This window comes from Plecotus auritus (genome assembly GCF_963455305.1).
Source record: "Plecotus auritus genome assembly, chromosome: 7".
NCBI classification, from domain to species: Eukaryota; Metazoa; Chordata; class Mammalia; order Chiroptera; family Vespertilionidae; genus Plecotus; species Plecotus auritus.
In genome coordinates, this window is record NC_137774.1 from 176,845,517 (window position 1) to 176,868,457 (window position 22,941).

The following is a 22,941-nucleotide window of genomic DNA, read 5'->3' on the forward strand; positions in this document are numbered from 1 at the left end:
TGATTATTTGTTGTCGGTAGCGATCAGTATTAACGGTTTCACCTGGTTGTAGAAGCTCATAATACACCACACCTTCCTGATCCCAACAAACGCAGAGCATCGTCTTCTTTCCAAAGCAATTTGGCCTTGCAGTCGATGTTGATGGTTGACCTGGGTCAACCCATGATTTTGTGCATTTGGGATTCTCAGAATAAATCCACTTTTCATCACCAGTCACATTCGATGCAAAAAAATGTGCCATTGAAGCAACATTTTCCTGATGACTTTTTGGGTTTCCATTTGTCTTTCGTTCCGTTGATGTGGCACCCATTTTCCTTCCTTTAAAATCTTTCCCATTGCTTGTAAACGACCAGAAATTGTTTGCTGAGCAACGTTTAATCTTTCTGCAAGTTGTTTTTGAGTTTGACACGCATCTTCATCCAATAATGCTTGTCATTGTTGGTCTTCAAACTTTTTCGGTTGACCTGGACATTCTTTGTCTTTCACATCGAAATCATCACTTTTAAAGCGTTTAAACCAGCGTTCACAAGTATCTTGAGATGGAGCATGTTCACCATAAGCTTCCCAAAGTATACGATAACTTTTTCTTCAAAATAATGAATTAAAACTTCCCACAAATGCTCTTTTTTTTTTGGCATGAAATTCGACATTTTTAAGTGTAAAAATATCTATGATGTTAACACCTTCAGCAAATTTGACATATGAAGTTTTAAAGCTTGCTGTCAATACAACAAAATAGCATACATATCAAATCGCATATGTATCAACATATGTGTAACTCCATCTATTGAAAAAATCTGCATTATTGCTGGTACACCTAGTATACTTAGTCAAACAAATTTATTTAACGTATATTGTACTCAGTGCTTTGACATACACAGGAAATGGAATAGTCAGCCCTTACTTATAAACTATGTTGTTCTCTCCTTTAAACTTGAAGCAACTTACTGACTCTGATTGCATAACCCTCTGTTGTATTTTAATGACTGACTCATATTTTTCAAGGAAGATTTTCTGCATCTGACACCCACTTTTTGCTCACGCTTTCCTTTCTAAAAAGTTCAGTAGTGATTTTTAAGAGACTAGAGGTCATGTCTGTACGTTGAGCATCGTGTCCAGCATCTAATACATAGAGGTACTGAAATACCTGTTGAATTAAGGAGACGCGTTCTTTTTATTGTGCAAGATAAGCACTTCGCATACATTCCTTAGGCCTCGTTACACTTCACTTAATTGACTTCGTAGATGCTGAAGTAGGAGCTGTCTTCGTTTGCCAAAGTTGTGAGTGGGGATTCTGACCCGTTCTGACTCGGCCCTTTGCTTTACCCTTGCTGCACCTGTCCTCTGCGCAAGGGTCATCTGGGTATGACAGCAGGTTGGGCTGGAGACACAGCTCTTAATTTCTTGATTTCCTGCTCATTATATGATAGTCATTTGTACGCTCTTCTTCTGTCTTAGCAACGTTCCATTTAAAACTTCCCTTTGGGTTCCATAGCAGCTTGCAGTGTGCAAGACGTAAGGGGGTCGCACGGCAACTCTGGTTTCCTTCCTGCGGGACTCCCACCACCGTGCGTTGCTCTGGCAGACAGAGTCGGACCTCCTGGCACCTCCGTGTTCACAGTCTGCTTGTGTCTGAACCCTGTGGCCACTCATTCTCTACAACGATTCAGGTTCCTGCGTGGTGAGTAAATTCACACGCCAGGCCGTCAGCTTTGTGCATTTTTCAAACTGTAAAATTCATTCTGTAAAACGCCCTTTGTTGTTTCTGAGACCCTCCAATGAGTTTCTGGGGTTAGATATCTGTAGGGTACCTGAAGATTTTATTACAGATCTGAGATCGTTTTCCTTTTAACTCCTTTCATGTGTGAAGTGGACTATAAACACAGTCACAAAAGTTAGATCAGTTCAGCTCTCAGATAAATTTAAGCACTAATTGGCAGCCAGTAGCCTCCAGCAGAGCAGGTTTCTGTAAGCAGTATGTGTCGTGTTCCGGGATGTGCTCCGTTAAAACTTCTGCAGCGTTCATCTGTAACTACAAGCGATTTAGTCGTACTTCTTACCCAAAAGCCAGGTAAAATTTGGTTCTTTTGAGTATACTGAGAGACCTATCAAAAACTTACCCATTGGCAAAAACCTTTTTCATTTATTTCTCCTTATGACAAGTGTAAACTATTCAGGTTAAGTGGGTGGGGCAACCGGAAGTAATGACGAAGGCCAGTGGCATTTTTGTGGTTTAATAAAGGCAGAAGCTAATGATTCAGTTTTTATTTAAGTGAAATGGTGCCAAAAAGGAGGTCCCTGCCGAGCAGCTGCACTCCCCCAGTGTTACCCTGATTTACCAAAGACACGACCGTCACAAACAAACCTTTACACTTGATACAGAGCCACAAAAGTGAGGAGGCTTTTGTGCGGAGTGCACGCAGGAGAACTCCTTTATACGAATCAACCGCCAGATGACGGACAATGATGAAAATTTGATTCTTTGAAGTCATAATAGTCATTGAAATGTGTGAAATTCTGGTATTGAAAGGAGAGGGGCCCGCAGGCCTCTCAATCCTGGGTGGCTGCGAGCGGCTTGCTGGGCGGTTTGTGTGCATGCTGACACCAACTTCCCATTGCTTGCTCCCTGCTCCTTTGTTTAAAAAAAAAAAGTTGAATTCACACAAGAGAAATGGGACAGTTGATACCCGAATCATATAGTTTTTATGTGGAAAACGAATATTTCATAATGGAAGTTGGTATTTGAGAGAATAAAGGTCATTTACATATGCTGGCATATACGTTCTTACTTGCTCAGTGGTTTTTAACTTTTCTCTTTCACGGAAGCACCCTGTGGCATGGAAGGCCAGGCTGGCTCGCAGAGTTAGAAGTCGTGGAAGAGGCGCTGGCAGAGCAGGACCGGGGAAGTGGGAGGGGCAGCTTTGCAGCAGCAAATTCTGTGTGAATGCGCTTTCATTTCCAAACCACGATCCGTCACTATTTTAAAAATAGCACATTTACATGGATTGTGTCTCTGAAACTTCAGTCTCTTTAGAGAGTAACATTCTTTAATAATAGGAATATAGGTTTCATATTTGACCCACCCGCTTCAAATGTTTAAGTTTTAAAATTCAGTAAGTGTGTGTACGTCATCTATAAAGTAACTTGATTTATTAGAACCTACAGATAATTATTAACTGGTGAGTTGTGAGGTCCCTAAAGAGCCAACTTGAAGGCTTCTCAGACCTTGTCTGATGGAAGGTTTTGTAACCCTAGAAAACGTATGGGTTATTATTTATGGTTTTCTGTTTTACCAATGAAATGGGAAATCTGTGAAAGGCAATACTGACATCTTCAGAGCATTTCTCTCTTTTCTAAGTAGCTTCAATGATGATCGAGTGCAACACAGAAGCAGAAATCTAGACAAGAGAAAAGAATATTATTAGTTCAGCAGAGTTTAAAGCACTTGCAGATTCTATTTATTTGTTTGTTTGTCTGTTTATTGCAAAGGCCGAGTCACAGGTAGGCCATTGAGAACCTGAGGTAAAGCAAAGCCTTGTCGACACCAGTAACGAGTTCAGCACAGTGCTCCCGGCTCTTTTCCAGAATTGCATTGTTTTAATGGAATCTCGGAGTGGGAGCTTTCCCATTGAAATGTCGCCTCAAGGACAGGTTCTTCTGTCACGGCTGATGCTGTGCGGGTGAAATGATAACAATAGAGTGCGAGTGTGAGAAATCAGTTTGTCTACGCAGAGGGTGCCTGCGGGACTCGCAGTTTGGGGCTTCGGGCCTGTCAGCTACGCGCTCGGCCCTCCGTGCAGGCTGTGTGTCCGACCCCGCTTCGCAGCTCAGAAACCCGTGTGTTTCTGCTTTACGTTGGGGAAGACATCGGTAACTAATTGCCATAATTTTTGGAAGCTGGTAAGTCAGGAGTTCAAAATATAAAGAGCTTAGCAACATTTGGTAGTTTCTTTTTTGAAAGGGGTTTTCCGTCCTAAAAAACTTTGCCCTTTAGTAGATAGGACAAATCAAGGAATAACGGTTTCCATTTTTAAAAGCTTGGTTGGTTTTTAAATTACTCTGTAAGTTCCTGTATAAACTCACTGACGTTTAGGAAGCAAAGGTCTGTTTCTGGCATCTTCCCTTCCTGAGGCACCCCGCGCACAGGTCCAGTCAGTGTATCGTGTTTCCTTTGCTGTGGATCTTCGTTTAGAGGACAGCCGATGTATCCGTCCTTCCGGTTCTTAGGGTTCAGCTCATCCCGGAGAGGCTGCTGTGCAATGTGGAAAAGAAGCCTCGCCCCATAATTCTGTAACATTGTTTCCCTAAACCCAGCCTAAGCTTACACTGTAACTTTGGAAACAGTACGTACTAATATAAAGATACAAAATGTTGAATGATGAGTGAATATGACAGATTATAAAACTATACTGAATTCAAAAGTGGAAATAAGTATTAAGGACTCCCCAGGAACTGAGTCCTTTTCAAGCTTTTGAGTTGAGGAATATGTTTTAGGAAGCCACTAAGTGTGATTATACTGGAAATTCCTTTTCTTTGAAGTGAACTTGACAATTAAAATGATCAGTTAAACCCTGGTCGGTGTGGCTCAGATGGTTGAGCGTCAATCCATGCACCAAAGGTTGCTGGTTTGATGCCAGGTCAGGGCACATGCCTGGGGTTCAGGCATCCCTGGTGACAGGTGTGTACAAGGCAGGGTTTGATGTTTCTCTCTCTCCCTCTCCCCTCCTCTCTAAAAATCAATAAAAATGTATTTTAAGAACACAATTAAAACATATTCATATCTTTAAAAGTATGTACCAATTGCACTCATTTTGTTTTAATTTTATCCTCTATAAAAATCATTTTTTTAAAATGTAGGCAAGTATTACAAGTACATATTTGTGTAAATATTTATGTGGATCATTTTTATAGTTCCTCCCAACACAAGTTTTGACAACGTAACCATACTTAGTTATTGGTGCAGGTAGAAAGGTACTATGTTAAGCAGAGGGTTGGTTGCCAGCTAAAATAACTTAAAGAATTGTGTTTTCAATCTGTGGGTAGAAAGACTAGTTGAGTCAGAGACACACTTCCTGTTTTCCCAGTACATATTGCAGCACTGAGTATTTATACTGACCCTTTGGTCCATGGCATTGACTAGAGCGGCCCCACAGAAAGCACTAGCCATCGGAAACGTGTTTGTGTTTTCTGTAGGACATCACTACCTTAACCGGCGTCCCCGAAGAGCACATCAAAACCCGGAAAGTCAGGATCTTCGTTCCTGCGCGCAACAACATGCAGTCTGGGGTGAACAACACCAAGAAGTGGAGGATGGAGTTCGACACCAGGGAGCGCTGGGAGAACCCTTTGATGGGCTGGGCATCCACGTGAGTGCTTTGGTTTTATTCGAACAGCTTTCTCAGCTCTTGTTCTACGTAGATTTTCTTTTTAAACATACTGATTTGAACACTCCTTCATGTACAGTGCTTGGTGTAGTTTTGTGTAGGTATCACTGTGTTCTCTGATATAGACACATCTATCTATCTATCTATCTATCTATCTATATATATATATATATATAAAAACTAAGTGACCATCACGACCAGAGCGACAGGTCGACCGGTCACTATGATGCGCACTGACCACCAGGAGATAGACGCTCAATGCAGGAGCTGCCCCCTGGTGATCAGTGCACTGCTCAGCCAGAAGCCGGACTCATGGTTGGCAAGCACAGCTGCAGCGGCGGGAGCCTCTCCTGACTTGACTCCACGGCAGCAGGCAGTGGCGGCAGGTACAACGGGCCAGGATGACCAAGAGTGGCGTGGCACCTGGCCCAGCTTGCACTCCTGCGGGGATCAGGCCTAAACCAGCAGTCAGACATCCCCCCAGGGGTCCTGGATTACAAGAAGGCACGGCCAGGCTGAGGAACTCACCCCCCTACCCTCCCACCCCCCCTCCCCATGCAGGAATCCATGCACTGGGCCTCTAGTTTCTTTATAATGCTAGAGACATGGTGCATGAAATTTGTGCACGGGGGTGAGGTCCCCTCAGCCTAGCCTGCACCCTCTCCAATCCGGGACCCCTCGGGACAACCCTCTCACAATCCTGGACTGCTGGCGCCTAATCGCTCACCTGCCTGCCTGCCTGGTCACCCCTAACTACCCCCCCCCCCCCCCGCCAGCCTGATCGCCCCTCACTACCTCTGCGTGCCAGCCTGATCACTCCTAACTACCCCCCTCTCCCCCCCGCCGCCAGCCTGGTCACCCCCAACTGCCCCCTCTTCCGGCATGGTTGCCCCTAACTGCCCCCCCCTCCACCGACCTGGTTGCCCCCAACTGCCCCCCCTGCCAGCCTGGTCGCCCCCAACTGCCCCTCCTGCCAGCCTGGTCACCCTTCACGGCTCCCCCGTCAACCCCCCACTGGCCTGGTCTCCCCATGCAGCCTGCTGTTCAGTCATTTGGTCATCCCTCACTAACCCCCCTGCCGGCCTGGTCGCCCCATGCAGCCTGCTGTTCAGTCATTTGGTCGTTCCTCACTAACCCCCCTGCCGGCCTGGTTGTAGGTAGCCATCTTGTGAGGGCGTGATGGTCAATTTGCATATTACCTCTTTATTATATAGGTTACCTGTTTAATATTCATATATTAAAATAAACCATAGACAGTTGTTTTCAGAGTACTCTTTATTAGATAAAAATGGCTGATGTTGTGAGCGCTGTTAGCACACTTCCCAAGCCGTTTGCATTAGTTTAAGATGCACTGGGTACATAGTGTTAATAATTAATAACACTTCACTTTTAAATTAAAACTTCTTTATAAAATACATTTTTGTTTGTAAGAGGAGAAGACTAGATGAGATCAGGTACCGGCTATTTTGAAGGAAACTTGTAAGTTTCTGAGATTTGTGACTAATACGCGGTGCACTGGAAAAAAGTGGCCATAAATTCTGTGGCCCCAGTGCAATCAGCGACCTAAATCTCTCCCGCGGGATGTGGCCCAATGTTAGCCGGCAGGACCGCCCGCGTTGAATAAAAGCTGCTGCTACTGGAGAAGCGGCGGTGAGCTGGAGGCCTGCCGCCGGGCCTCCGGGCGCGCCGTGTCCGGGCGCTGGCTGAGGAGCGTGCGCAGCGGCAGTCGTCTCGCTTAGGGAAGTGTGACCTTCACCTAGGGAAGTGTGACCTTCGCCTAGGGAAGTGTGACCTTCGCCTTCTCCTTCCTGTGATGTAACTGGGAGCACGCTTGTTAAAAACGTCTCCGGTGTGCACATTAACTCGAACTACGTTTTGCTTGGCAAAATGAAGTATAGGCGCAATTTTAGGTATTTTGTATCTTTAGACTTTATATTTCATGGAATAATTTATGGAGTGTTGTTGTAAATCACACGTCTGTAGAGACTAAAGAAATGTATGAGGAACAACTTTGTCCATACCCAGTGGTTGAAATGCTATGATTATCTTTTGTTAAGTCACATGAGATTTTAATGTGTTCATCATCTCTATGCAAAATTCATCCATTGCACTATTGACTGATAGCATTTGGTTAGTTTTTAGTTGGGGCTATAATGCATAATGCCAAGATGAAGATTCTTGTACATGTCTTTGGTGAACCTCTGACTTCTTAATACGCCAGTTTGGGGTATACATGTCATTTTGGAAAATGAGAAAAGGGGTAACAGGATCTTAGATTTCAAAAGTCAAAATGAGTGGTTTACGGGTAATTGAGGAAGAGTGAAACCAGCATGGCAGGCAAATTCCTGCCAGGTAACCCAGAAGCAGTGGGACGCGTGTGATCAGCTCTCAGGCCTACCTGTGCCTTCCCGCCCGCCGTCCTCCGTTGATCAGTCTAACGCAGACATCCAAGACTCCCCCCGCGGAGCACGCCTCTCCATGTGCATCTCATATGCAGAGAAGGAAGGGTCAAAGCTTCAGTCTGAGTCTTTGTTTTTCAGTGACCGGTTTAAAATCAGTACCCCAAAAGGCACGGATTTTGGGGTGGCAAAACTTTTTGGTCCCCTTCAGAATATACAGTTTCATTTAGAGGAATAGTTAGCAATCTGTTAACTACTCAACCAGTTAACGATTTTAAAGAGTTTATTCCAAATAAGGTATTTCATCAGTACTGTACTTATTTGATATTATAGCAATTGTTTATATTCTAAACATTTTACTTTAAGTATTAATTGTTTTTTCAGCCAAAATTTAATGTTAAATCCTGGAAAAAAATTGTGTCTTTCAGGGCTGATCCCTTGTCCAACATGGTTCTAACCTTCATTAGCAAAGAAGATGCAATGGCCTTCGCAGAAAAAAATGGTATGTTTGGTCTGTTTTTGTTTGACTTTAACAAATAAAAGGAAGATATGAGTTTATGTTCTTAACATTAAAACCAGTCGGAGATATAGAATTTGAGTAGAAACGAATTTTCCAATGTTACCTAACCCACTGGTTTTAAGAATGTTACAGCGGGAGGACACCCCCTTCCAGAAAAGAAAAAGAATCTAACTCGGAATGCCCACAAAACACGGGAAGCCAGACTGCTCGAATCTAAGGAGAGGCAGGGAGTGAGCTCTTGTCCAACGCCTGCCTGTTGATGCGTCCCCCTGCAAACCCTCTACCGTCTGGTGTCACATTCTGATTGAACCCTCCAGTTCGGACACCTCTTCATTGTGTCCTTCCTTACTTTGGGCCAGAACCCCTGTCTCCGATTCCACCTGAGAGCTCTTCATTATTTCACAATAGTTGTCGTTGTCGTACTCCCTCTTAATCATCTGGTTGCATCATTTTATGACTTGAGTCTAAGTGCACAGTGCTGTGAAAGTCTGCAGTCGTGCGCAGTGATGTCCAAGGCCTCTCTCTCACTCGCTCACCCACCCAGCACGACTCCCAGTCAGTCCTCTGTCTGTGGTAAGTGCTGCGTATCTTTATACTGTGTTTTCACTGCACCTTTTCTAGGTGCAGACCCAGCTGCCAACAGTATTCAGCATAGTAACATGCTCACAGGTTTGCAGCCCAGGAGCAAAGGCCGTACATGCCACCCAGGTGTGCAGTGGGCTGCGCCATCCAGGTTGTGTACATGCCTCTGGGATGTTCACACGGTGAGGAAAGCACCTACCAACGGCACATCTCTCAGAAAGAACCCCTCCCCAGTGTTAAGCGGCTCATGACTGTATTGGTTTATGTTGATCTTGCTACCAAGAAAATACAAAATGTCTTTGTTTTCCTCATTTTCTGTTGTTAAGCTATGCAAAACAGTAGTGAAAAGAGGCTTTGGGGTTAGGCCGGTATGAATTCTAATCCTAAGTGTGCCACTTTGAAGCTACATGATTCTGAATTAATTTCATGTTGAAATAGCAGTCTTATTTCATGGTGTACCTAGTCCAGTGCACAATAAACACCTGGTGATGCTCTCTGCTGTTGGTCTTTTTAGGATTGAAATGCACTACTGTACACTTGTACCTAATGCATTCTGATGTTCTAGTTGGTCAGATTGAATTTATTCTAATTTATTCTAATTTAATTTTTATGTGAATGAAATAATACCTACTTAAGCAGTCTACTATAAGGGAGTATCTGTGTGTGTGTATGTGTGTGTGTGTGTGTGTGTGTGTGTGTGTGTGTGTGTGTATGAAAGGCCAATATGCTAAGTGTCCAACCATCTTGGTAATGACGTCACATAGCAACGCCCGGATTCCTCCCCCTAGTGACTAGCCTCCTTGCAGTTTCTTCAGCCCAGGAACACGACTTGCTTTATAGCCAGGTGCATACACTTTACACTGTAACCAAATGTCTGTGAAGCATTTTCCCATGCCTCATCTCATTTGATCCTCACAGAAGTCCTGGAGTAGGTAGATAGGAGACTCAGTAGAATCCTATTTTCTTTTCATTAACCGGAAAATGGACATTTAGAAAGTTTAGAAACTTGACCCGACTGAAAAGAAGTAAGAAATGGTGGAACTTAAAAATGACTTCAGATTTTCTCACTGCGCAGAATACAGTCAAACACTGCTACAGTTAAATATTTCACCCTTTGTTCTCCCTACGTGATCTACAATAATAATCTGCTTTGTGTTGATATTTACTGTTGTGTTGCTGACAATTACCTGAAAGAGAAGTTGGGGTGCTTCACTGGGCTGGGAAAAGTTTAGCTAAATCAGAAAGCAGGTCTAATTAAGCAAGTTTATTCTATATCTATAAAGTGCTAAGTTGACTCGTGCATGTGTGATACATATCAATTGCACACATGTGTTTCCAAATGTCATTGTCGATCGTGAATTTGGTTGACACTTCTATTCTAGAGAAAGGGCGAATAGTGATATTAAAATATTTCTTCTAATTAATTTCCTTTCAATGTGCATGAATTCGTGCACCGGGCCACTAGTATAAGTATAAAAGGTTATCAGTGTTATCTAACATATTTGACATGTGAATGTGGAAGAACTACACCACTTATTTCTATTTGCTTTTTACCCCAAGTTAGTATCATTTACTGATGGCCAGGAATCTGAAGCCACACTGCCTGGGTGGGAGTCCATGTTGGTCTCTTACTGTCTGTAGACCTGTATTTCCATGTTCTCCTGTGCGTAGTGGGAATTGTGAGGATGAATGCATTAAGCAAAAGTAAAGTGCTTAGGACATAGCTATGATAGTACAGACATTCATCCTATTAGTAGTAGACTTACAAAAACTTTTAAAAAATCACAGAAGTGTAATTCCTGATTAACAATTTTTTTGGCAATTTTGACAATTTTTAATGGCATAATTGTTCTCAAAGCGGTCCTAGTCTTTAAAATCTCATTTTGATTTAAAATGAACATTGCTCTCTTTATTAAACTGTTGGGGAGAAAAAAAAATTGCCTCTCTAGGTTCTAATAATAAAATTACCATAAGAAAGACTGACAGGAGGAAAAGATTTAAATATTACGAACAGGGCTCCATAGAATGTGAGACCCAAGGACGGTCATGCAGTTGAGGTTTCTGTGCCGTCCTGAGCGAAGGCGTGGGATAGGGCTTGGGCTTCCAGCGGGGAGGAGGGTAGTTCACGGGACACTATGAGCAGATGGCCGTCCTGCCCTGCAGGGAGGTCATTCAGGTCAAAGTCGCTTCCGGTAAGGTAATCGCTGTCTTTCTGGGCGCGGCCACCTACCTGAAGGTGGCCAAGGAGGCGGGGAGTGTTTCAGTCTCCGCTGGGCTGGATCGCCTTCAGCTCAGAATGACCCCAGGCCCAGGCGGCACATCGGGGGCCGTGTTCACGTCCCTTCACTGACTGGAGCTCATCGAAAGCGGTCCTGCTGATGCTCATCCTACTTGTAGCAAATCCTCCTTTGAGGTCTGACATGTGAGGTTAATAACGGGAAATCTAACAAACTGGTACATCTCTCTCAGGGTCGCTCTCTGTGGTCGCAGGGGCACATGACGACAGGTGTCATGTGAATTGCAGGTGTGAACTAGCCGCTGCTGCTTTTGAAATCGGGTGCTTTTCCAATCTGATGCCTGTCTCCCCAGGAAGAAAACTGGGGAACATTACCACGGCCAGTAGACAGACTAGCTTGAAAAAGCATAGAGGGTGGCACCTTACGAAGCTCCAGGCTCACAGCGGGTCAGGAGTGGAACAGACGAGGAGAGGGTTTGTGTGTCTGAGTCACTGCTTTGTCCCCGTTACTTTGCAAAGACCTGCCTGATGGATACTGGGTACCTAGTGCAATTACTGACTTTCCGAAACGTATTTCTCTGCTCAAGAATTTGAAGCCACTCTTACCTCTTGGGAAAGTCCTCGGTGGTTATTTCACCATTGAATTCACCACAGTACCTGTGCTCTGCCGCATTCTTTAACGTTTAGCATTATGTATCTTAAGTAGGTAGGTTCTGTTTCTCTAGCTCTTACGGCAGTGACTGTAAACAAGCACCAGTGAATGGTACAGAGTCATGGGTGAAGGATCTTTTTCAAATTGCCTAGCAACCCCTCCATGCCGATTTGCCCTCCTGTTTAAGTGGCTAATGGGAGGGACCTGTAAATGGATCTCTGCTCCCATCACACGTCACATCATCTTGTTGTGCTGGTGCCGCTGGACTTGGGGTGAACCAGTGTCCGGGAAGGTGGGCATTCAGTGGTTCAGAAGCACTAATGTAAAGACCACCGGCTTAGGAGGCTCGTCCCGGGGATGCTCGTTCTGTTATCGTCCGCCGCACAGGAGGCTTGGGTGAGTCGTGCGTCACTGTCCTCAGCCTTTGATACACAGGCTGCCACTTGGAAAGGGGAAGTGGCTTAGGTAATGCCCAGCAGCTGTAGACTTACAGATGCCGAGGCCATGAACCAGCTCACAGATGCCTGTATGTCTTTGCTGTCTAGCCCAGTGGTCGGCAAACTCATTAGTCAACAGAGCAGCAAACCGCAGCTCGCGAGCCGCAGTTTGCCGACCACTGGTCTAGCCCAGTGCCTTACTCATTGTATACTCGGGGGTGGGGAGGAGGAATGTGTTTTTGTTGATATAGATCAGTGGTCGGCAAACCGCGACTCACAAGCCACATGCGGCTCACAAGCCGCGGTTTGCCGCTCTGTTGACTGATGAGTTTGCCGACCACTGATATAGATGATTTGATTCTGTGTTGATAGTAAAATAAGGCAACTTATCCATTTATGAGCGTTCAATGTTTGCCTTTCATTAGCATCTGGAAATGGGAGGTTAGGGTAAAGCTGCCACACACTCAAATTTGCTTACTTGGGGACTGTTCTGAAAATGAAAAACCTACCTTTCATCCCCTTTTTGGTTTTTTCATTCCTGTTACTTTAAAATGGTTTTTTTAAAAAAAAGGTCAGGACCATCATTTCCCTTGACACGAAAGATTGTACCGTAGAGTATCAGCGTGAGGAGGGACGAGCTTTTCAGACCCAGGTAATGAGCGTCGTCATCACCAAAGCCAGCATTCATAAGCACCAAGTTGTGAGCGAGACACCGTGCTGAGTACTTTCAGTCTGATTTAACCCTCACTACAGCTGTATGAAGCAGGAACCGTTAGCCCATGGTACAGCTCAAGGAAACGGGAGTTTTAGAGACGTTACGCCACGTTAACTAACAAGATCACATACCCTTAAGTGGGTGAGCAAATTTTATCCGAGTGCAGACATATTTATTCATTTATGCATTGCCTATGACTGCTTTTCCGCTGTAATAGTAGAATTAAATAATTATAATAGAGACTATGTGGTCCCCAAAGTCTACAAATATTTTCTGTTTTACTTACAGAAAATATTTACTGACCCCTGGTCTGAACTGTTATGTACACTGCCTCAGTGCTAAGAACTTTTCTTCTCCGACATTTATATAAATCCAGAAATACTCTTTTTTCAAGCATCTTGAAGGGCCGATGCTTACTAGACCCGTGGTCGGCAAAGGCTCGCGAGCCGCGGTTTGCCGCTCTGTTGACTAATGAGTTTGCCGACCACTGACCTAGACCAACTCGGCTGATAAGCAGGGTTTTTCCCAACATAAGCAGCGACTTGTCCCTGAAGCACCAACTAGCGTTATCTTACTCGGCCCCACCTCTGCTTTCCTCCATCTGTGGCCTCCCTGGTTTCCCCCCTCCCCGCCCTGCCTGTGCACTGCGCTCAGTCTTCAGACACATTGAAGTGTCATCGCCTCCCTGGCCCTCTTTCTCATCCCCTCGCACCCTCCCTGGATGCCGCTCCCCTTGGTCTGTCCGCCTCAGTAACCTGCTCCTTCCTTCCAGCCCACAGTGTGGTTTGTACCGCACACCTTGGCACGATGCCCGTACGACATGGGAGCCCTGCGGTGTGCCGGCGGTGGTGGCAGGGCCTGGGGCTCCGTGGCTAAGGGCTGCCTAGTGCTAGTACTCCGCTGGGACATTTCATCCTGCCCACGGGGTTATAAGCACCGCCAGGGAACACACCCCATCTGGGACATCATCTTGTAATGTGCTCGATAAATATTAGTGATGTCGTGAATTATTCTCCGGATCATGTTTTAAGATTTTGTACAAGGTACTTTAACTTGGCTACTTGTTATGTCTTCTTTATTTTTGTAAGTTTCTTTGTTGATTAAGGTATTACGTATGTGTCCTCATCCCTTGTCATGTCTTTTGGAAGAACTGTTACTTCCCTCCACTTAGAAATCTGAAAAAGAAAACTGTAGGAGAATCATTAGCAATTCCTTACAGGTTAGTGTGTCTGTAAAATACAGCCTCAGGGTTTTCTGTTAAAGTTAGTGTGTAGCTGTAATCATTGGAGTGGGTCAGGGCTCACACCCGAAGTACATTTCACTGTACTGAGCTGGCCGTGTTATAACGTCAGCGTTGTTCCCAGCCTGTTATTTGTCCCAGACTCTTGTCAGCACACTGAAGCCTGGGAGAGTCACAACAGCAAGACCGAAAGCCGTCGCCTCGCTCCTAGCACAGGGCCGCGTTTCTAGATTTCTAACGCAGAGTTTTCCCGAGATGCTGTGGGGCCGCAGGTCTTCAGAATGAATTTTGTGGTCTCTCCGGTCCAAATGGTGGCCACATGTGCGTGGGCAGCTCTTGGAATATGTCTGGTTTGAACTGAGGTGTAACATTCATACTGGATCGCAAAGAGTTAGTATTAAAAAGCATATAAGATACCTAATAACTTTTATATTGATTACATGTTGAAATGCTAATATTTTGGATATATATTGGGTTAGGGAAGTATATTAAAGTTAGTTTTACCTGTTCCTTTTTAGTCATTTTTAATTATGGCTACCAGAAAAGTTTAAATTGTATGTGTGGACAGCACTGATCTAGAGTACTTAGCAGTATACAAGGATATACGTTATGTGTACATTCTAAATATTTCATTAATACATATTCTATGGTGAGTATAAGAAATAGGAAAATCTGTTCAACCTAGAAAAGCCCACATTTTATACTAAAGAAGTAGATGTATTCTTCAGGCACCAGTATGAATCAAAGTGGAAACTTATATAATAACGAAATAAAAGACTTAAAGTGGCTATATAGTTAACATTAATAATGGATTTCAGAAGTCAGATGTGTGAGCTCACGATAAGAATAATGCAGTTAAGTCATTCAAAAAATATATGGACAAAATACCAGCAAACAATCACTTAAGCCTATTTTCAAAGATAGTGAATGTCGTCTAATTTATAAAAATGGATGAACATAATTTTTAATATATGTTTTTATTGATTTCAGAGAGCATGGGTGAGGGAGAAAGAGATAGAAACATCTATGATGAGAGAGAATCATTGATAGGCTGCCTCCCGCACTCCCCCCCTCCCCACTGGGGATCGAGCCCACAACCTGGGCATCTGGGCATGTGCCCTGACTGGGAATGGAATTGTGACCTCCTGGGTCATAGTTCGAAGCTCAACAACTGAGCCACACTGGCCGGGCAACATAATCTTTATAGAAAAAAAAACCCTTGAGATATGATATAATAATCCTGAGACATAATATACCATAAATATGCCCAACATATAGGGTGCATATTCCAAAAATATATCAAGAATACCAAGAAAAGAGATTCACTAAGTGTGGAGTAGATCCTAAATACCTATATATTGTTAAAACTCTGTAACCTCCCCCCAGTCAGAATGGCTATTATCAAAAAGTCACCAAATAACATGTGTTGTTAGGACTGCAAATCGGTGCATCCAGTATGGGAAGCAGTATGGCGATCCCTCAGAAAACTACATGTGCTCCACCTCTGAGCATTTACCCAAAGAAAAGGAAAATGCTAATTCAAAAAGATGTGTGCACCCTGCACTCACTGCAGCACTGTTATAACAGCCAAGGTGTGGAAGTAGCCCAGGTGCGCATCGATAGAGGGATGGATAATGGAGATGAACATTATGCAGCAATAAAAGAGAGGGAAATCTTACCATGGGAGACGACATGGATGACCTAGAGGATATTACGCTAAGTGAAGTAAGTCACCCAGAGAAAGACAGTTATCTACTTCACTTGTATGTGGAATCTTGGAAAAACAAACAAACAAACAAACAGAAACAGACGCATAGAGACCAAAAGGATGGCTGCCGGAGTGGAGGGTACCGAGGAAAGGGGGGGAAAGGCGAAGGGGAAGATAGTCGATAATATTGCGATAAGTTTGCATGGTGACAGAGGATTACTGGACTTAGTGGGGTGATCACATTGTAAGGCATAAAAATTTTAAATCATCATATTGCACGTTTGAAACTAATACAACTAATGTAATGTTGCATAATAACGATGCTTAGATAAAAATATACAACTGAAAATAAAACTTCATCGACAAGTGATACTTACCCTCCTTATTGACATGTACTGATCCAAACTAAAGAGGTGACGATGCAGTCAGGTTAGTATTTTTTAAAATCACTGAAGTTGTGACTAATGACGATAGGGTTGTCTGGAGCCAGGAGAGCAGCGCCGGGGCTCTGGTGTGAAACCCGCCGCGGGCAGCACGGGCATGGCCAGCTCCCTGCGCTCCGCACTCAGCACGCAGCTCCCGAGACGCTGGTGCCGGCACGTGCCCCACAGATTAGCCTTGGACGGCTGGCTTCTCCTCTGACCGTTCAGCTCTCCCTTCCCACGGCTCATCCAGTCAGGCGTCCAGGTACCTGGTCACTTGCAGCACCGCCTTCTTAGCAGCTGGCAGGCTACAGCTGTGCGGTTTCTCCAGCGCCCTCGGGGCGTCTCAGAGATACTCGGGGCGTCTCACTCTGTTTTACATTGAGGATGGGATCTGGGGAGACAGGAAATTGTCAGTAGATTGAATACGTAGCAGAGGAATAGGATCACGGGTGTCCCAGAAACAGTGTTTGGCTGCTCACAATAAAACTAACACATAAACAGAAGGTATTATGACTGTTAAGAACCTGAACTTTTTTAAAAAATGGATTTGAGAGAGAGAGAAACATTGATTTGTTGTTCCACTTATTTATGCATTCATGGTTGATTCTGGTATGTGCCCTGACCAGGGATCGAACCTGCAACCTTGGGGTATGGGGACGACACTCTAACCACCTGAGCTACCGGCCAGGGCAGACCCTGAACTCTTACACAGGTCACCAGGGACTTAAAGTTAGCATGTGAGGTTACCCTGGTGATCCGCAGGCCTTCACAGTCTAGACAGATCAGACAAAAAGAATAGCCCTTCACGTTGTAGGTGAAGGCAGTAAACAGTAAACCAGTAAAACAGGCCCTTTAAAATTTGCTAACGTTTTAACATAATTCATAGCTTTTCACACTTTTTCGCTTACTATAATCTAAGACAAATAAGTTTCCTTTTTGCAAATCATATACAACTTTCTATATCCATTCAGGTTTTGTCCTTTTCCTCATTCTGGAACTATCGGTCACTTTATGGCCTTATTATTTTTCCCTTTTAAACAAAACACATTCCATTACCTTACATGCAAAATGATACCCCATTGCCACTGTTGCTCCTGCTAGTTTCACTTATCTAGAAGAGTTAGTAAATGCAGGGCCATGCTGTGGAACAGTTCTCCGCTCAGTGAGTACAAATTCTTCATTTATCGGAGCTCAAATAGATAGAAAAGATGAACAGACCACATGTTCTGTGTGTTTTTTTTTCTCACCCAACAGAGAATGAATCTTTAAAACCATTAATCTATTGAAAGGAATCATCCAATGATCAGACTGTAAAACCAATTCCCAAGAGTAGTAGAGAGCAAAATTGAAGTTAGAAAGACAGAGAGCCAGCCCAGTGCTCCTGTGCTCACCTCCCGGAGCCAGAGCGGCGGCCTGGGCGTAAAGGAGGCCCCGCACTGGTGAGGGCTGCCTGGCTCTGGCCCGAGGCTACGAGGCATCGCCCCGGAACCGCCAGCGCTGGCGCAAAGGAATGTCTGCCGAGATAAAACCACGACTCTAACCCAGATAGAAGTGAGCATGTGCTGAAGAATTTATTTTCCTCGTGAAATAGGGGAGCCAGACAGATGCCATAACCAGTTCAAAGGAAAAGTCCGCACTCAGATTTCTACAGACTTAAAGAATGCTTAGATGAATCGCAGATGAGAACTCAGCTGCTTTTTCAGGGCGCGGGGAGGGGAGAGTTGCCAGACAGCACGGAATCTGTACGTCTGTCGGGTAGAGTGGATTCCTGTTATCCATAGTGTCTGTATTCCGTACGTCACCATGAACACCCCGTTAGCGAACACCGGAACACTGCTCCTGGAAAGTACAGGCTTACATACATGCCCGAGAGCCTCGGATCACAATATTTTGTCAAACGATCAATACATTGTTTTCACGTGTTTCTGTTTAGGAGTGTATTGTTGATTCATAGACATTGAACTCGTGGCCAACAGCCTGTCACTCGGGCCCGGTGAAGCATCTCTGACACGCGGGCCGTCTCAGCCTCCCGGCCGTTTAAACAGCGGCGTCACCGGCAAGCGGCGCGGAAGTGAGGAGACGCTGTGGCTGGAAGTCGGCCCTGCAAAGGACGCTTGTTTGCAGGCTGAGGGGTGAAACACAGGCAGAGCATGACCTTGCCTGACCTCAGCTGGGAACGTGTGTTGGGGGACAGATGTATCACTGCCCTCTGCTTGCCCAGGGACCAGGGATGCATGGTCAGTGTTGGGGCTTGCAAATAAGTTCTAGTGAGAAGGTGAATTCACAGACCCCCACTCTGCAGACAATGAAGAGTCCTTGTCCCTACAACTTGGAGAGCTGCAGAGTCACTCGGACAGTGAATAGGGCCAAGGCTACGTGGGTGTGCTGTAGACAACGCATGGTTTTCTATGGAGGCACCAGTTTCCCCATAACTCTCTTCCCAGGCACCCGTCTGGGCCAGGCCAACGTTCACCTTGACTGCTAGGGCTCCAGGGAGAGGGGAGCCCTGAGCTGCTCCGCTGGAAGCCAGAATAACTTGCTCGTGGGGTCAGTGTCCCCACGTGGTGAGGGAGGTCCTGGTATCTGGGTTAACCAGGGTTCTGCAGACCCAGGCACACACGGCCCCCGACCAGTCTCCGAGGGCGTTTTAGACATGCCGTTGCTGTGTAGTTCTTTCTCTAGAAAAGTGGGTTCAGATTTCTGCTGACTGCGTTTCCACTGTACTTTTGGGGCTCACACCAGCTTGTCTTTGTGGCAAATCCTGGATGTGGAATAAGAGGAGCAGTGCCGCGTGGCAGGCCTGTTGGGAGGGCGGGAACGGAAGGCCTCATGCAAGGCCGCACTTTGAGGGGTGCCGCTGTGGCAGGTGGGAGAGGTTACCTCCTATTTCCGGTGCCGACATTTGCACCTTATTGGCTTAGTTAAGTCATTTCATATCATTTTCATGGAAAAAATCGTTTTGCCAGTGAATGCAGAGCACACATTTCTCCTCCGTTGTACTTTCTAAGAAGAAGATCTAAGATACGTTCTATTATTCTGAACCTCACCCTCTGCCACCCCAAATCTTAGATACTTGGGAATTTTAAAGTGAAATTCCTGAAAAGCCGTTGCTCTCCGCTCTCCCCCTTGCATGACAGTTTAAGTTGATGCTGTGTCCCCCGAGCACATGTGGGCGCCCAGCCTGGCGAGGAGTCTCGAACCCTCCCTGGTGCCCACACAGCTCGCTGGTTCCCGGGGTCTTTGCCGTCCGGCCCTGCCTGTTGGCCGCGAGGCCGGGCCTGCCAGCTTGTGCCAGAGCAGGCAGTGGCTCTGCTTTGTACACAGACGGGCGGTAGGAAAGATCACCGAACTGCTCACCTCGAACTGATGTCGGGCTCGGGATTCGGTTACCAGAGGAGAAAGCCTTCCGCAGGCCTTGGCCCGGGGTTGCCAGGGTGACGTGTTTCCCAGGCAGTAGAAGCGCCGTGGGTGTTTCTCTGTATTTTGTATGACCGAGCCAAACAGCACGGGGTCTGTAAGTGAAGACCAGTGGATTCGTTTCCCTTTCCTGTCTCACGTCTCATACCTGGAACTCACACGTCAATGGTTGTGGTCCGGTTTTTTCAGAGGTCTCTATTGGGATTTGAAAAGAACGCACCGAACGCTCCTGTCATGGGAAGTAGACTCTGCCCGCCTCAGGCTGGAGGTCCCACAGAAGGCTCGAGCGTGCTCCGGGGGGACCGTCTGGGCGTTCCAGCCGCCTTGACGCTCACGAGGGCTTCTGCCAGGAGTGCTCCTCGATGGGAGGCTTACAGCTCGGCGGCGTCGGAGCGCTGTCAGGGTGGGAGGGTGACCCTGTGTCTGGCTGCTGTCCCCGGTGCGGTGGCGGCAGCGCCCCGGAGCTCCGCCCGCAGGCGCGGGGATGTGGCTTCGATGTGCGCTGCGCAGCTGGAGGGGAGGCTGGGGCGCAGAGGCCCAGGGACCAGCACGCAGACGTGGGAGCCGCACTGGTTTGTGGGAGCATGCTTCAGCGTATAGATCAGGGGTGGGCAAACTTTTTGACTCGAGGGCCACAATGGGTTCTTAAACTGGACCGGAGGGCCGGAACCAAAGCATGGATGGAGTGTTTGTGTGAACTAATATAAATTCAAAGTAAAGGAGCGGAGGGGAGAGCAAGAGAACCGGATAGAACAGCCAGATCCGGCCCGCGGGCCGTAGTTTGCCCACAGCTGGTATAGATGCTTTCACTCTCACAGTCCCCTCAGAAAATCAAGTTCGAATTACTTCTTTTAAACACCCTTATTTTAGGGTAGGAAAGGAATTCTCACAGAAATTTAAACATTTCACAAATAAAATTCCATTCTTAAATTTCTGCATGCTATTTCATGAACATTGTATTATGTTTTTTTAAAAATATATATTTTATTGATTTCAGAGAGGAAGTGGGAGGAAGAGACATCAATGATGAGCGAATCATTGATTGGTTGCCTCTTGCACGCCCCCTGCTGGGGATCAAGCCTGCAACCCGGCATGTGCCCTTGGTCGGATTCCAACCCAGGGCCCTTCAGTCCGCAGGCCAACGCTCCATCCGCTGAGCCAGGCCAGCGGGATGTTCTTTCTTTTTAAGAGCATGTTTCAAACGGGACGTGGGAGAGATCAGTGCAGTCTGTGTAGCGTCCCTTTCAGTACAAGCGCGTCATGTCTCTTCCCGTGCGGTGGTTCGTACAGTTGTCTGTCTTACTGGCTGAGCCCACTGCTCGCTCCAGAAGCCTTTATGTCCCCCAGGGGTGCAGAGTGCAGCCTGGGGAAGGCTGTGCTGTGGGGTGTGGCGGGACCAGCACACGTGTTCATCCAGGCACGGGCGGGACCCTTCGGTCAGGTGCCCGTCGGAGCTCAGCAGAGAGCAACGGGAGAGGGAGGGACATGGTGACTGAGTGTGTCTCCACTGTGAGTGGTTCTTAGTCACCGTCCTGCCTGTGCAGCCTGGGGAACAGTTGTTTTCCAGGGAAAAACGTGAGGGAAAGACCCTCCCCCGCCCAGCCCCCACGGTGCCTGCGGCGTGGCATGTGGGGAAGGCAGGCCTCCATGTGTCTCTGCTTGTCCTCCCGGGCACTCACCACCACACCCCGGTCCCTGGAATGGCACTTGTGTTTACTGTGGTCCCCATCAGCAGCTGTAGGCTGGCCCACAGTTCCCGAGAGCCAGCCCTCCATAGCCCTAGGAGGACACCGCGCCAGTGGCTCTCCCTGAACCAGCCCGCCTCTCCCGCAGGGCCCTCACGGCATCTGGCTCATGAACAGAGCAGGGCGGGCGCAGAGCTGGGTCCGCCTTCTCATCAGTAAAAACAATCCTTCTCCCTGGGGCGTGGCAGGCTGTTAGCCGGCTGAGCCAGAAAGTGACTGTCGGGTATGTTTTGCATATAATGCCCGTTCCTAAATATGTCCACACCCTCATCCTTCAGTTCCCCTCGCAGCGCCTTATGGGGCAGGAGCATGTGTGTTGGGAGGCGGACTGGGCCAGAGGGCACAGGTCCTCTCCCACACCATTTGGAAGGAAAGAATCTCGAGCAAGGAGAAATTGAGTTCTGAGTTACACCTTTAATTTAGAGATGGTAAGTCATCCTCAGACAATATTTTGAATCCAGTTGTCACAGGAACAAATTGCTAAGCAGGTATTTCTATTTCAGATGTGTTGACATGTACTCCTGATGATAAATGACCTTGAATTTATGAGCATTAGCTTCTGCTAACTGTGTTCTTCAGGCATGCTGCTTAATTCTGTTCCTGTGAGTCTGTTTTTTGTTTTCTAGGGTGGAGCTATGACGTTGAAGAGAAGAAGGTTCCGAAACCCAAGTCCAAGTCTTACGGCGCAAACTTTTCTTGGAACAAAAGAACAAGAGTGTCTACAAAATAGATTGGCCTGACTCTGTCCGCTTGACTGGGAATGAAGTCAGCCGTGCAGTATTTATAGTCCATGCATGGCACACCTCTTACTCTCCTAATAAAGTTTCCCTTGAAACTACAGATGCATTTGGTGGTGTTTATTTTTAATCTCAAATGGAACATGTTGTCATTTTTTAATATACAGAGATTGAGATGATGATCAGTACTTAAAGTCTGTTAAAAAGGAGTGCTTGAAATTAACTGCAACATTGAGGTTTTGCACTTGCTTTTCATAGGCTTTATCAAGTTAATGGTATTTATGAACTACCAATCATCATTGTTAAAATGCTGTCTTAGAAAACCTTTTGTTTTATCCTGGGCAGAGAAATTCGTGATTACATTACAATCTCATAAACCTAAATCCAAATGTTACTATTGGAGTTCTCTTCTTTAATTAGAAAGTTATATTCTCTAAGCTTCTTTGAACCTGAATCAATCTACAAGAGACACATAAGAAAGAAAAAGAAAGGAATCCAAACATGAAACTAAGTCATCAATGTGCGAGAGAATAAGAACAGAGAAAAACGATAAAAACAGTCAGAAAACAGTTTATAAAATGGAAATAACTACATACCTATCAATAATTACTTTAAATGTAAATGGACTAAATGCTTCAATAGAAAGACAGGGTGGCTAAATGAATAAATAAAAGACCCATACATATGCTGCCTACAAGAAAGTCACTTGAGGTTGAAAGTGAAGGTGTGGAAAAAGATATTCGT

At 45.9% G+C, this 22,941-nt stretch overlaps 1 protein-coding gene across 1 annotated transcript in view; it reads left to right on the plus strand.

The window, feature by feature from the left end:
* The window catches only part of NDUFS4 (NADH:ubiquinone oxidoreductase subunit S4), a 70,700-nt gene extending 48,402 nt beyond the window's left edge, over positions 1-22,298 (plus strand). Inside the window, exons 3-5 of the mRNA XM_080682164.1 lie at positions 5,194-5,366; positions 8,212-8,285; positions 22,087-22,298. Coding sequence (XP_080538290.1) covers positions 5,194-5,366; positions 8,212-8,285; positions 22,087-22,190 — 351 coding nt within the window. The 3' untranslated portion in view covers positions 22,191-22,298. The remainder of the gene's footprint in view (positions 1-5,193; positions 5,367-8,211; positions 8,286-22,086) is intronic.
* The last annotated feature ends 643 nt before the right edge of the window (positions 22,299-22,941 follow it).